This window comes from Salmo salar, chromosome ssa05, assembly GCF_905237065.1.
Source record: "Salmo salar chromosome ssa05, Ssal_v3.1, whole genome shotgun sequence".
NCBI lineage: Eukaryota > Metazoa > Chordata > Actinopteri > Salmoniformes > Salmonidae > Salmo > Salmo salar.
The window spans coordinates 59,496,867-59,512,305 of NC_059446.1; the positions used below are offsets into that span (position 1 = coordinate 59,496,867).

Sequence of the window (15,439 nt, forward strand, 5' to 3'; positions counted from 1 at the left end):
AAAGTTATCCAAATGGCCTTCCCCCCCACCACCAGACAACACCAGCCCACTCACCGCTCTTACCCTCAATTTTACCAGTATGCCCAGTATTTTTTTTGCATTACACCATTATGTAACTTACAACGTAGGCTCATTCTGAAATAATAAATACTATACACATATTTAGTTGTTTGATATATATTCATAATCATTCACTTTATTTTCTGAATCTTCTAAATAAACAGTAAGAGGCTACTGCTTGCCTACATCTTTTAATTCAAATAATCGTTATACGCTTGTTATAAAACTATGCGACTGAGTTAAATGTGCACAATGAATAAAGGCCTAATGCAATGTTAAATATTGACTTTGAAGTTAGAGACGCCCCTGCAATTTGACACCTGACCATCTGGTTGGCTCCTTTAGATGAGCGAATCCAGATGTAATTCTCCTTTTCGGAAACTTTTTCCCCTCCTAAATTCAGAACTCCCTTTGCACTTCCTCAAACTGCAGACTATATAACTGCTCACACAGTGACCTACTTCATCGCAAGGAAACAACTGGTCAAAGGAATTCATCCGACACCTTCTCTTCAAGTCTACGACCAAGGTAGAATTTGCCAACTCCCCATTTTTTCTATTTCTTAAACCCGCAAACTTTTGATGTTGCCTTTATGTCTACATTATTTTTTCAAGCAGTCATTTTGTAGAATTATGTTCATTAGAATTTTCAGTTTCACTTGGGATTTTATGTTTCCATAAAGCAATTACCACATCGAATTAGTTGTTAAAAATAACATTGGTAATCACTGCGTTTCGACAAATAGTAGGCTTCGTTTGTTTTATAGTAAAAACATTGCAGAGTTGTGATGTGATTATAAGTGTACTATATTCTGTTTGCAACAAAGAATGCACTTTGGTCATGTTGTAGCCAAACATTTATCATAGAAATGAAACACTTCTAAAGTTAACTATGAAACCTTTATAGCCTGTATAGCCTACATGAATTTATAGCACCATGAAACAATGGGAATATTAGACATTAAGTAAACCATAAGTTGCAGGCATTATTACTGTGCAGCAAAGGTTTATACAGTAGCATGAAGTTCCCTATGAATGATCTGAGGCATTTCCCATAGAACATAGAGATACTGTCTTTTGTTATGACACCTCTTAATAATGAGGCAGAGACAGAAAAATATGAACTGAAGCCCAGTGTACTTCTGCTCTCTTATGGATGTGACGTTGTCAGTATGAAATTCAACACCCATTTCTGTATTTGTACTGTAAATAGTGCCCTTCTTTGCGTTTGTTTAGACTCTTAGGTGCTGCCACAATATTTAAATGTAGAAATATAATTCATAATGCATTTATCTAAGTTTATTTATCAATGTAATATGTATTCATCAATGACTAAAGTAGCCCTTTTGTCTTTTCTCAGAATGCTGCTGTGTGGTTGTGTACTGCTGTTCTTGGGCTCAGTCCTAGCCCATCCCCTGAACGAGATGTCACTGGACGCACAGTGGGATTCCTGGAAGACCACCCACCTGAGAGAGTACAACGGCCTGGTGAGTGTCTGTCTTTCTGGCTGCCTGGCTACCTACTCCTCACATGTATGCAATGGTGTTTGTTTAAATTATGCCCGTTCCTCCTAAAATTGGCAATTACAGAACGATTACCTCAGCCTTGGATAACAAATACTCATGATGTTTCTTATTTGCTTTGACGGTGAAAAAATGTTTTTGAATATCAAAGCCATTCATCATCATGAAATTAGTTATAATATAGTGTGTCACTTATACGTATGAGAACACTGTTATATTTAAGTCAATAGTTTACAAACTATTGTGGAAAACTTCTGTATGTGTTGTTGTCCCATGAAATGTTTTGTTATTATACCTTGCAAGCAAGAAAAGCAGGAAACATGAGAACTAATCCTCTGTTCAGAATGTCAACTTCCTTGTTTTTACAGTAAAGAGCTATCAGCCAAGCTGTTAGGAACACAAGTATTTCAGTGCTATAAGCTAACTTGACCTTACAAGACAATGTTTGGGCCTTACTGCTTCAGGATGTGTGTCCCCCACAATTTGCGGTCAGCACATTCCTCAGCAGTCAGCAGAAAACACAGAACAGCACTTTTTCCCCTACTACATCCAGCTTGAAGCATCATTCCTCACACACTGTAATGAGTGATCGAAGTCACTGTAAAGAGTTGACAATAAATATTTTCCTAACTACCTTTCACCTCTACCATTTTGTGCCTCTATTAACCAGTTAATTTGCACTGGAGAGACTGTGAGCACAGGGACCAAAGAACACATGAAAGGCCAGTGTATGATTGATACTCATGTTTTGTTGATGTTTTCATGGTAGGGGGAGGAGGTGATCCGTAGAACCATCTGGGAGAAGAACATGCGTCTGATCGAAGCCCACAATGAGGAGGCCGCTCTGGGCATTCACTCGTACGAGCTGGGCATGAACCACCTGGGAGACATGGTGAGTTAGTGAGCCACATCCTCTATGGGCGGAGAAAAAGCACAAAAAAAAGGGAGGGTCTAAAATGGGTCTATGTAACTCCGTGTGAAAGCATACGTCTGGAATGATATGTCCGAAGGAAAATATTTTGTGTTTGCTGTCCTCGGTTATCCTTTCTAATCAGTGTCTCCCTACTGTCCAAGGCTTATCATTTTGGGTATGTGTTTCAAATAGGGGAATGTCCCTTAAGTTGTAGTTACGGTTTTATTTCACAAACAAGATCAAGCACAGGACAGAGTAGTGGCTTTTAGCTGATGCAGAGCACAGCCATCTGTGTTTTTACTCACTCAAGGGCTTACTGATTAAAAGGGAGGTTGTTAGGTTAGTGACCATTAAATCTACCCCTAGCTGTGAAATGCATGTCAGGTTGGGTCATGAGTGATGACCGTGTTAGTGTGAGACTTGAACTCCCTGAACGGGCTGTAGATTAAAATGGTAGGGAAAAGCAACCTGATATATCGCTGCTTGGCTTTTACTGAGTGGCTTCTATGCCACTCATTAATGCTTTGTCCATTTATTATCCATCGGAGTACACAGAGATCAGTTCATCTGAATGTCAGTTTCACTTCTATGTTGAGATGTTCTGTAAATAAAACAAGGATATATAGTACATCCAGTTTCACAGAGACTAGCAGTAGTTTTTTATTTCATGATCTCCCATGGGATTAATAAGCCATTGATTTTTTTAAATATGATAACTGCTGGACTATAAACATGGAAACACTTGTCCCTACTCATAGTGGGTAAATGGTTCATAGTCTATTGCTGTGCATGCATAATTCCCTCATCCTCATCCCTGTCCTCTCCCCAGACGTCAGAGGAGATAGCTGAGAAGCTTACTGGCCTCCAGGTGCCCATGAACAGGGACCGTAGCAACACCTGGATCCCTGACAACAATGTGGTGAAGATCCCCAGGTCCATCGACTACCGCAAGAAGGGCATGGTGACCCCAGTCAAGAACCAGGTTAGAGGATGCGAACAACAAAGAGCTGTCCCTCAAGTCCACTGTTTCCCCTAGATGTATTTCTTATTTCCTAGATTTATTGCACCAAAATGTTCAATCAAGCTTAATTGAGGCCAATGTAATGGTTTTAGGTAGAGAGCAACAATCTAGGCGGGGTGCCATCTGAAAATGTTTAGGGGAAACACTGGGTTATAAAGAACTGATTTCATATTCCTCCTTGCTTTCAGTCAGTTAAGTCAGGCCTCTTTGTTTTCTTGAGGTAGCAAATGATCACAGTTACAGTACAGTCACGTAACCTGTCTAGGACAATAAAAACCCATGGTTTGTCTAATTGACTTAGACAAGTAAAGAATGTTTCATTATGAAAGGTAATTACTCATTATGATCTAATTGGACACTAAGGCATTATTTATTATTCATGTCAACATGGTATTTAGTTAAGTGGTACATTAAGTACCCAGGCTGAAATATGGAGTACATCTGTGCTACCAGGGAACACTAGGAGATTAGCCCTAGATTTATACCATTCATGTAATGAACATTAGGTCACTTTACATGAGCACCAATAGCCTGTGATATCAACAAAGAGCTGTCAGGTTCAGGAGGGATGTGATAGTGAGGTGTGAGTGCAGTATGTCTACCCTCTAGTGGTGAATATGATAACTACAGACGTTCTGAGGGCAGACGAAAAAAACATTATTTGCTGAAACCCTCTGAAAGCTTTTTTTCAATCAGGGCCTTTGACTCTCTGTCAAAGTGCACCACCTAATGGACAAATTGAAGAAGGCAGCGCTGACCCTAATGTAAATGTTTATGTCCTCTCTTTCTCAGCTCTCCTGTGGCTCCTGCTGGGCCTTCAGCTCTGCTGGGGCCCTGGAGGGCCAGCTGGCAAAGACCACAGGCAAACTGATAGACCTCAGCCCCCAGAACCTGGTGGACTGTGTCACTGAGAACAATGGCTGTGGTGGAGGTTACATGACCAACGCCTTCGAGTACGTTGAGGAAAACGGAGGCATCGACACAGAGGAGGCTTACCCTTACCTTGGCCAGGTAGGGGCATGGCTTGGCTGACATTGAAACAGAATGTGACTGTCGTTTTCATTTGTTCGCCAAACAGCTGTTTTAGTTTGTTGAAATGACATTTTCAGTCAGCGTTTTCTTACAACACGACAGGTGAGTTGGAATGTGCTGGATGACATTCGCAGTTTCTGATTGAGCTATCACATCACATGCTCTTTAACCAAAACAAGCTAATAATCACATGCTGTTAACCAAAAAGTCCTAAAATGGATTTCGGTGGCCAATTCCGGGAAGTGGTGACATCCATGGTCTTATGTATTCTCCAATGGCCCAACTACAAACAACACAAATACTTTGCTCACTTCCATATTGTTTAGTACTTTGCTTGCATGTAAAAAAACATACCACACTGGCAATTCTTTCTTTACCACTTCTGTAGTTGTCCACATTTTCCTATGATATACAGAACACACCACTACCAAGGTGCTATGAAAGTAATTTGTAATTTGCTGGAAATGTACAGTAGCAACATAGTACCAAGACCAGCTATAGTGGAAAGTCAGTAGGCCTGATCACCAACAACGACGAGACAGCCTACAGGTAGGATATAGGCACTCTGACGGCGTGGTGCCAGGTAAACAACCTCTCCCTCAACGTTAGCAAAACAAAGGAGCTGATTGTGGACTTCAGGAGGAACCAGGCTGGACACGCCCCCATCCCCATGGAGACGGTCTGCTATGGAGACGGTCGTTTCAGAGAAGCTGAAATGGTCTAACCACACGGACACCGTAGTGAAGAAGTCAAATTTGGCATGTCCCCGAGGGCCCTCACAGTGTTCTACAGAAGCACCGTCGAGAGCGTACTGTCGGGTTGCATCACAGCCTGGTATGGCAACTACGTGCAGCCGAACGCACCATTGGATGCACACTGCCTGCCCTACAGGACACCTAGAACACCAGGTGTCACAGGAAAGCCAAGAAGATTATTGGGGATCCGAGCCATCCAATCCATGCCCTGTTCTCCCCGCTTCAATCACTCAGACGCGAGCAGTACAGGAGCATCATGGCAAAAACTGAAAGACTGGCCTATAGTTTCTACCCTCAGACCATCAGGCTGCTGAATAGCCACCACTGGTCAGCGACCTGCTCCCCCCTCCCCCTGCTACTCCCCCTATGGACATTCCCCTGCTACTCTCCCTATGGACATTCCCCTGCTACTCCCCCTATGGACATTCTTTCTCCTGCTGCTCCCCCCCACCCCAACATTCATCACTGTTGCAGTTGTTAATATGTTTATTATTACTTTTTGGTTTTGATTCCACTCAATGATCATGCTGCTGCTCCCCCTATGGTCATTCCACCCCACCCCCCAACAGTCTTTACTCTGCCTCCACCCAAATGATCATGCTGCTTCTCCCCCTATGGTCATTCCACCTCACCCCCCAACAGTCTTTACTCTGCCTCCACCCAAATGATCATGCTGCTTCTCCCCCTATGGTCATTCCACCTCACCCCCCAACAGTCTTTACTCTGCCTCCACCCCAATGAACATGTATTTATTCATCACTGCCACAGTTGTTGTTATGTATATAGTGCTATTTCTATTGTTTTTATTACCATTTTCATTATTTTATTTCACTTAGTCTGCATGTTGGAGCTCGAAGCCTAAGATTTTCACTGTACCCTGCAATCACACCTGCAACCCTGTACATGTGACCATTAAACAATCAGAATCTGAATCCTAAATAAACCAATCCATGTCTACCACTCTGTCTACAGGATGGGCAGTGTGCCTACAACGCGTCTGGCATGGGTGCTCAGTGTCGCGGGTTCAAGGAGATCCCTGAGGGAGACGAGTGGGCACTGACCAAGGCTGTAGTCAAAGTGGGGCCTGTGGCTGTGGGCATTGATGCCACCCTCTCCACCTTCCAGTTCTACCAGAGAGGTGAGTGACATTCTGCCTCCAAGTACCATGGATAGAAGAATCAACCACTTGAAGTGGTCTAACACACTACACATGCCAGTAGACTTCTAAAGCGCTTCTCTTAAAGCTTATTGAAGCTCATTCCTTTACACTGTCATTTACTCAGGTGTGTACTACGACCCCAACTGCAACAAGGATGACATCAACCACGCCGTGCTTGCAGTGGGCTATGGACAAACTGCCAAGGGCATGAAATTCTGGATCGTCAAGAACAGGTGGGTCACAATGCACTGGGCTTATTCAATGGCATCAGGTAACACGTTTCACACTGTTGACTTGAAATGTATTTTTTCAAAATCACGATTCATCCTCTTTATCCTCTCTCTCTCTCTCTCTCTCTCTCTCTCTCTTGCTCTCCCCCCTCTCTAACAGCTGGAGCGAGAGCTGGGGCAAACAGGGCTACATCATGATGGCACGTAACCGCGGGAATGCGTGTGGCATTGCCAACCTGGCCAGTTACCCCATCATGTGAGCACCAAGCGGCAGAGGGCACCATGGAGGCAGGGAAGGCAAACCACATATCAATGACTACACCCGATGCAGAAAATAACACTACGTTTCTGGAACAGCACATTCATATAGTCTGGAAGTTTGGCTATCCCAGAGTTTTTTTTGCAACCTACTCAAGTCTTACTGTTATATCTTCAAACTTCCAGACTTCAATTGTAGTCTGATCTACAGTGGAACAACTATGATTGTGACGAGGAATGTGTGTGTAGTGCACAGCACTTTACATAGGTTGTATTCAGTGTGCCAGGTCAGATAACATTGCTGTGCAATGGGAGTTTTGTCTCACTGTCCTGTCAATGCAAAAAGGTCTTAAACTTAGTAAATGTAAGTGTGTGTCGATCAAGATTACTCCTGGTGGGTTTTGTAATGATGTTAACTTTTATTTTATTGTTCAGCAGTTTTACACCAAATTCTGATGATTGAATTGTAACATTGTTTTCTATCAAATGGAATAAAAGTTGATTCATTTGAAATGTGAGTGTGTGTGCCTGTACATTTCCCCATTGAAGGGAAGAGATGTGAAAGAAAGACCAACAGAAAAAGGAAGATTAAGGTTCCTGAGGTTTTTCAGCGATGTTAAGTATCTCAAATCAACAATCATTCAGTGTACCTTATTGCAGTGCTGTATGTATACATACACAACCATATGAAGGAAGTATACATGTGTTTGTGTTGACTGTTAAATCTGATGATGATGAATGCAGTACTGATTAGAAGCCTTCTTGAGGTCATGAGATAGAAAGACAATGAGAGAATAAACAGGTGAAAATGTCACATACCAGTTTCATACCAGTAACACCTCTTCCTGCCTCAGACTCACCCCCTCAAACAACAGACTTCCTGTGATCTAGTCTTAAAATCAGATGAAAGCTCTTGTATAGTTAATGTAGTGTTGATTGAATGTAGTGTTTATAAATACACTGATGGCAATGTTTGAAAAAGAGATTGGCAGGTAGCCTACTGTTAAGAGCAATGGGCTAGTAACCAAAAGGTTGCTGGTTTGAATCCCTATGCCAACTAGGTGAACCAGTTGTACATGTGCCCCCAAGCAAGTCACTTAACCCTAGTTGTTTATATATTTTAAAAGATATTTAAGAACAGTGGGCTGGCTAATAGTCAGTATGATATCTGCCTATATATTTTTATATTTTCACCCTAGAAATCATAGAAGTCATACACATCTGGAGACCTGAAACCCCACCTCTTTAAGGAATACCTGGGATAGGATTAAGTAATCCTTCCAACCCCCCCCCAAAAAAGATATAGATGTACTATTGTAAAATGGTTGTTCCACTGGATATCATAAGGTGAATGCACCAATTTGTAAGTCGCTCTGGATAAGAGCGTCTGCTAAATGACGTAAATGTAAAAAAATGTAATTATAATTAAGGGGTCTATAAGATTGTTTTTAAATGCAATGACAAATAGTATTTTAGCATGGTCAACATAGACATTTATAGATGACACATTAGAAATGGTCAATGAGGAAGTTCTACCACATGACTTTCACAAATAAATATGAAGCAGGAAAACAGACCCCACTGAAATCAATTGACGCGCCTTGCTCTCCTCTGAAGTCATCGTCAGGTGCAACCGACTTTAACAAGGTAAAACGTTTCTCCGCTTTCAGTCGAGGAAGTTCAGAATGTAGTTAGCTAGACTCGTTTTAATTAGGAATTTGGTTTTAACTTGACCTTATTTAAAAACATTTTCATAAAGCATTCGTTTTACTTTCGTTTTTAATTTGTCAGTGTAACATTATTTGCTTATAATCATTCATGCATTTATGTTTTCTTCCTTTTGTGAAATTGTCAAATTCCTCTTTTCATTACAACCGTTTTTGTAACTTGGACAACATCAACATTAATGAGTTGTACAGTTTCATAACTAGGTGATTTCTACTGATAGCCTAGTGGCAAACCTACTGAGATACTTATTTAACTAAATAATAAGCCTACCCAACGACACAATATGCTTATTTCTTTATGAAATTAGATCATTTGAACCGTGTTGGGGCTTTCTTTTGCGCAGTAGAGATGGGTTAACAACCCCGGCACTTCAGATGGCCTAATCTTGAGCACTGAAGCTTCCTATTGAATTGGCCGTAAACATTTTTCTATATGTAACGTTTTTGTAGAATATGAGTGATGAGGTTATTTATTTGATCAGCGTTAAAGACTCTTGATCAACAGTTTACTAGCGCAACAGTTTCAATAAACGTTGATGGTTGGTCTTGTGACATGCAGTCATAGTGTATAGGCTACAGTAGTTCCCATCGCAGTAAATGGTTATTGAAATGCCTTGAGCTTATTTGCGCAACTTAAACATAATTGAGTCACACACACACTATTACTTCCTTATTTGCATACAAAATTAAATACTACAATATAATTGCCTCCTGGTTGAATAACACTTGTCTATCTTCTGTGCAGGCATGATGTTGTGGAGCCTGCTGCTCGCTGTGCTATGTGGCACAGCAGTTGCCCTGTTTGACCCAATGCTGGAACAGCACTGGCAGATGTGGAAGAAGACACATGGCAAGAACTACCAGACTGAGGTGAGATGAATCAGCATCACTGCAAGATGTTTTGGCTAGGATAAGGCCAAGCTGCTACTATAGTGGCATTTAGACAGGTTATGTTTGCTGTATAGGTTGAAGGTACCACCACCTTTCCCACATACATTTCTTACATATAACTAGCTATCACTGAATGCATTGTGATTCAACCTGTGTGGTTTACATATTTGAAAGTGTTTTGTTTTGCAAGTCATAGACTGATTTTTCTACCCCTGTGTGTGTGGATACTGTGTAGGTTGAGGAGCTGGGCCGAAGGGAGGTCTGGGAGAGGAATCTTCAGCTGATCAGCCTCCACAACCTTGAGGCGTCCATGGACATGCACACCTATGACCTGGGCATGAATCACATGGGGGACATGGTGAGGGCCTCAGGTCACTGACAATGCCAAGGGACAATTTGGAACTCTGATATCTGAAGTTGTTAGTTAACTTAGCACCTACCTTGGCCTGATTCCATAAAAGTTTGATAGTGCGTGTATGGAGTAGGATTCCAAAAAACATGCAGAATATGTGATGCTTTCAGTAGGTAACGCAGTCAGGCCTGGTTTACATGAAGGAAGAGTCAAACATTTAGATTTTGACCTACATGACTATTTATTTTGTTGACTTCCTTTGTCATTGTTTTCCGGTGTTTGATTTTCTTGGCTAATAGCTGTTGAAATGTTGCTTAAACTGCTTTCCTGAAGACAAGACAGTGCGTGCATTCATTCCTAATCTTAGTGATTAATGAGCATGACTGCACATATGCTTCCTTATTCCTCTAGTATGTATAACAAGTGGATGTACCCTTTTATGAGTACGCATCTGATTTGTTTTCTATAAATACACAAGTAAAAGTATCATCCCATTGCACTACAGCATGTGCCTTTAAATGTATTTGTTATCCTGTTTCAACGTGTATCTTCCTCCAGTTGATGTAGCCTTGGGTTCAGGGGATGGCTTTATTATACCGATTAAAGTAAGTGCTCTTTAAATGCTCAGTCTGGTCAACGTGTTGCCTCTCTTGTCAACCATTTTCAGACCCAGGAGGAGATTGCCCAGTCTTTTGCCTCATTGCTTGTTCCTGCTGACCTCAAGAGGGAGCCCTCTGCATTTGCAGGATCCTCCGGTGCCCCCATACCTGATACCTTTGACTGGAGAGAGAAGGGCTACGTCACTGGAGTCAAAATGCAGGTAATGATGAACAGCGATCAGGGCAGTTTGTGCCTGCTCCTTTATATACTGACATGTATGTGTAACTGATAGATGCACACACACACACACACACACACACACACACACACACACACACACACACACACACACACACACACACACACACACAAACTACATGTTAATGTTTTTAAATGTTTGTAAATTGTAATGTCTTTTGGCTATAATGTCTTTTTCGCTATGCGTCAGGCCCCAGTAAGACTAGCTGTCGCCAAAGGGCGTCGGCTGTTGTAGAAATATTGTTTCAATAATATCTCTCAGATACCGGAACTTGTGAATTCAAATAGACATTATTACAAAGTAACAAGCCGAGCTGGTCCATGGACCAACTGCCTTCTCCAGTCTCAGCACATTCCTTTATACATTTTCAAGTTTACATATATCTTATAGTTCTTCCCCTTTATGTTAATAATCAACTCATTTTGGCTTCACGCCACTTTGGTTTCCCACTCTAAATTCCTTCCCGCGGGCGGGCTTTCCCTGCCCCTCCAAATCCTTGGACCGATTATATTGGTGGCGCAATTGTGACTGTTTTGTTAAACAATTATTTCAACCCCCACCAAGCTGCAGTCATAAGTACATTCATTATATTGATTATATCAACACCCACCAGGCTATAGTCAGAAGCACATTCATTATATTGATTATATCAACACCCACCAGGCTATAGTCAGAAGTATATTGATTATATCAACACCCACCAGGCTATAGTCAGAAGTAAATTCATTATATTGATTATGACACTTCTTATCCAGGCATACATCTGGATTACAATGTGTGTCTATTTCTTTGGTATATTGACTTTTCTCATGCTATATAGGTGTAATAATAGGTTTCTTTTAAGCTTTTAATGATTCTGTTTTGCTATATTATTATTTCACATTGTGCTACTGGAAAATCACCCATACGGCTAATGGGGATCCTACTAAATAAAATACATTGTGTACATTGTACTGTTGTATGTATATCATACATTATATGTATTATCTTTTTTAACGATTGGTAAATATCCTTGGGATGAATTAAAGTTGTTGTTACGGTATAATAACTGATATCAGGATGTTAAAACACAGAGCTGTCTCTTTTCAGGTCTTACTTCCCCTGTTTGTTTACTCTAGGCCTCTTCCTTGTTCTCAGTCATTTAATTAGTTCCTTTTTTGAGGAAGTCGTCGGCCGAAGTGCTAGGGTGTGCAAGTTTAAAACCACTGAATGACAACACTGCATGTCTGCACAACATGAACATTTCCGTTACACTTCATCGTGCCAGTAAAATGTTTCTGTATTACATAGTAATACCGCTAAGCACTATTTGAAACCAACTTGTGAATTATATTGCACTTTTTTTCCCCTTTTTGTTTTATTGAATGTTTCAGAAACCATTGCCACCACATAATTTCTTGTAGATGTAATAGTAATGAAACAGTACTGTAAAATAAGGTAAACTAATAGGACTCTCAAATCAACTTTATCTTTATCCAGGTATTAGATGGGTATTGCTTCCCTAACAATTGTCTTGTCCATAGGGCTCCTGTGGCTCCTGCTGGGCATTCAGCTCTGTCGGGGCCCTGGAGGGCCAGCTGATGAAGACCACAGGTAAACTGATAGACCTCAGCCCCCAGAACCTGGTGGACTGCTCCTCCAAATACGGCAATAAGGGCTGCCACGGTGGCTTCATGACCAAGGCCTTCCAGTATGTCATCGACAACCAGGGCATTGCCTCTGATCAATCCTACCCCTACAAGGGAGTGGTGAGTATAAACTAGTATTAACAGTATTAATAGTGTGTAGCTGGGGTCAGCTGCCCTTGGTAAGTAGCTGCAGTAACTAGCTGGTTGTAGCTTATTTCCCACGTCACATTAGCCTTGTGCAGTAGTATCTGACCCTTTGCTGTCTTGTCTCCCCTGTTAGCAACAACAGTGTATCTACAACCCTGCTCAGCGTGCTGCAAACTGTTCCAGGTACAGCTTTCTGCCTGAGGGGGATGAGGGGGTTCTGAAAGAAGCACTGGCCACCATCGGACCTATCTCTGTCGGCATTGATGCCACCCGACCTAGTTTTGCATTCTACCGCAGCGGTACGGAAAAACTTCATTTCAACTTCTTGGGTCATGGTTTTACATTTTAAGGACCGTATGGTCTTGACATTGGTAATGTATATCTCAATCTGAAACAATGTGGATTTTATTGTGTAATTGTCCACTTTATGGTCAACCGTTTGGCTTTGACTTGTGGAGAAATGCATATATATCGAGGGTTGACTTGTCATTGTCCAACCCATGTATAATTGTAGGAGTTTACAATGATCCAACTTGCACAAAGAAGACAAACCATGCTGTCCTTGCTGTGGGATACGGTACCCTGGGCGGGCAGGATTACTGGCTGGTGAAGAACAGGTACGGGGATTTAGAACTTCACTCAGAGTTTCCATCTTCAAAGCTCCATCTGCTCTTCTGTTGTTCTGTGTCTAGTTATTTAGTCAAACAGGGCTACTGTTCAGAGCTGAGATGAAAAGATCCTCCAAGTGGACTTGTGTTCAACTAGATTACCCTTTTCAAACCTCCGCCTGCTCCTTTGTTTTATTCCGACAAACAGGACCATGGTGAAGGGTAAAAATGGAAGTCAAAAGAGAAAGTGAAACTCAAATTGGGCTTTAGACAAATAAACCTTGGTAGTTTGGGATTTAATGCTATTGTTTATTGGGGGGTTGTTCAGCTGGTGGTCTGCGGCCCCTTAGGGGTACTGCAGGGGGTCTGCCAAAATAATAATAATTGTAATATTATTTTTTCCCCCCAATGTCTTTATGAATATCTCTAGCAACAACAGAATAAACAACATACCTACTGTAGAAAACAGGAGAATATCTTCTTTCTACACTAAAAACATCTATAAAAACAACATGCTAAAATGTCAAAGATTTTACTGCGTTACAGTTCATATAAGGAGCGAATAGGCTACCAGTACGGCAAGTGCCGCTGGCTGCTGGTTATCTGACTAAACTCAACTCCACGGTGAAGGAAGTTTCTGATGAACTCCACCAACGGAGTTGAGCAGAGACCAGGCTTTGCGGAATTTCAGCTCTGACTACATTGATTTGCCCAAGGTCAATACTTAAAAAAATGTAAATTATGAAACGTTTACCTTGTACCTATGTTTGTCCTCTGTAGTTGCATGACTTTCTTCGTTTGATGAAATCAATATTTTTTAAATAAATGTTAATCAAATACAACCACTGACTGTTTGCTCGAAGATGGTAACTCAGCGCGAATGTGCATGTGCCAATTGAATCTCAGATGAAGTAGGCCTAGGTCTCCAAATGCTCACGTCCGATCAAATCGCACAATCTTGGCCTACATCATCGGAAATTCAATTAGCACATTTGGCATGACTTGCCGTCTTCGAGAAACAGAAACGAGAAAACAGTTGGTGGTTGTATTTGATTAACATTCATTGAAAAAGAAAGTCATGCAACTACAGAGGACAAACATAGGTACAAGGTAAGCGTTTCAGAATTTACTTATTTTTAAGTATTGACCTTGAACAAATCAATGTAGTCAGAGCTGAATTCCACAAAGCCTGGTCTCTGCTCAACTCCGTTGGTGGAGTTCATCAAAAACTTTCTTCACCGTGGAGTTGAGTTTAGTCAGCTAATCAGCAGCCAGCGGCACTTGCCTTACTGGTAGCCTATTCGCTGACGCTTTTTCAAAGCCTATGTTAGATACTCCAGTGAGTGGAATTGGCTCCAATCAGTGTAATTTGCTCAATATTAGGAGTTAAGAGATAAAATTGACATTATTATACCGAACAAAAATATAAGACAAATGGTGGTTGGATTACAGTTACCGTTTTTTGGTAATCCCTTACATGTAATCCGTTACTCCGGAACCCTGCTAATAGGCTATGTTAGAGTTTACATTTCCTCTTACAATTATAATGTGGGGAGGTCAAAATAATGAAAATGTTCTACCAAATCTATTCCATTATGATTCACCTGATGATAAGACAAGACAGGTGATTTATTTTGTTGCTAATGTATGATGGGGGTCCCTGGGTCGCCAGTTTGCCTGGGGGGGGGGGTGCCTGGGTTGCCGGTTTGCCTGGGAGGGGGTCCCTGGGCAAGAAAAGCTTGAAGACCCCAGGTTTATTGAGTACTGATGTTCATTGGAAATATGTTTTTATCTTCCTCACCCTCTGTCTAGCTGGGGCTTATCGTGGGGAGACCAGGGATATATACGGATGTCACGCAACAAGGACAACCAGTGTGGCATCGCCTTGTACGGTTGCTACCCTGTCATGTAACTCCTGCCAATCAAAGTGGCCTAACTGGAAAAACTGAGCTCTTTTATTATTTGAATGTAACTCCATTGTTTTAGTCTTGTTTTTACCATTTCACTTTCTGTCACTTTCTGTCTATATAGACAGTACCACTTTAAAAGTGTTTTTAGAAATCATGTATAAGGCAAATGTGATTATCTACATTATCACTGTATCTAGCGTCCTGTCCAGGGGGTGTACTTGTACATCAAGTTGCCTCACGCTACAGAAACAGGAACTAGGCTCTTGCTCCTATGAGCCGTTCTAGCTCGCACATGCCAAGGCTCGTGCAACTTACTTGCTTAAATTAAAGTATATTTTGTCATCAAATAAAAATCACTTTTAAAGAA

At 41.4% G+C, this 15,439-nt stretch overlaps 2 protein-coding genes across 2 annotated transcripts; both read left to right on the forward strand.

Moving 5' to 3' along the window:
- Positions 1–528: 528 nt before the first annotated feature.
- Positions 529–7,463, forward strand: catk (Cathepsin K). The gene is given in 8 exon segments (NM_001140399.1): positions 529–588; positions 1,420–1,546; positions 2,352–2,474; positions 3,325–3,477; positions 4,309–4,527; positions 6,276–6,441; positions 6,587–6,695; positions 6,853–7,463. Coding segments are annotated over 7 exon segments (996 nt in total). The 5' UTR covers positions 529–588; position 1,420; the 3' UTR covers positions 6,953–7,463.
- Positions 7,464–8,334: 871 nt separating this feature from the next.
- LOC106605328 (cathepsin S) lies at positions 8,335–15,439 on the forward strand. The gene is made up of 8 exons (XM_014200821.2): positions 8,335–8,597; positions 9,423–9,547; positions 9,804–9,926; positions 10,588–10,740; positions 12,303–12,527; positions 12,688–12,853; positions 13,069–13,171; positions 14,975–15,439. Exons 2-8 carry the CDS (start codon positions 9,425–9,427, stop codon positions 15,072–15,074), a joined length of 993 nt encoding a protein of 330 aa, XP_014056296.2. The 5' UTR covers positions 8,335–8,597; positions 9,423–9,424; the 3' UTR covers positions 15,075–15,439.

Bases quoted from the DNA above. Each gene is read 5' to 3' on its own strand.
- LOC106605328 (XM_014200821.2), top strand. From the start codon at position 9,425: ATGATGTTGTGGAGCCTGCTGCTCGCTGTGCTATGTGGCACAGCAGTT. The intron at 10,741-12,302 runs GTAATGATGAAC...TCTTGTCCATAG, and splicing joins TCACTGGAGTCAAAATGCAG to GGCTCCTGTGGCTCCTGCTG. The intron at 13,172-14,974 runs GTACGGGGATTT...CCCTCTGTCTAG, and splicing joins TACTGGCTGGTGAAGAACAG to CTGGGGCTTATCGTGGGGAG.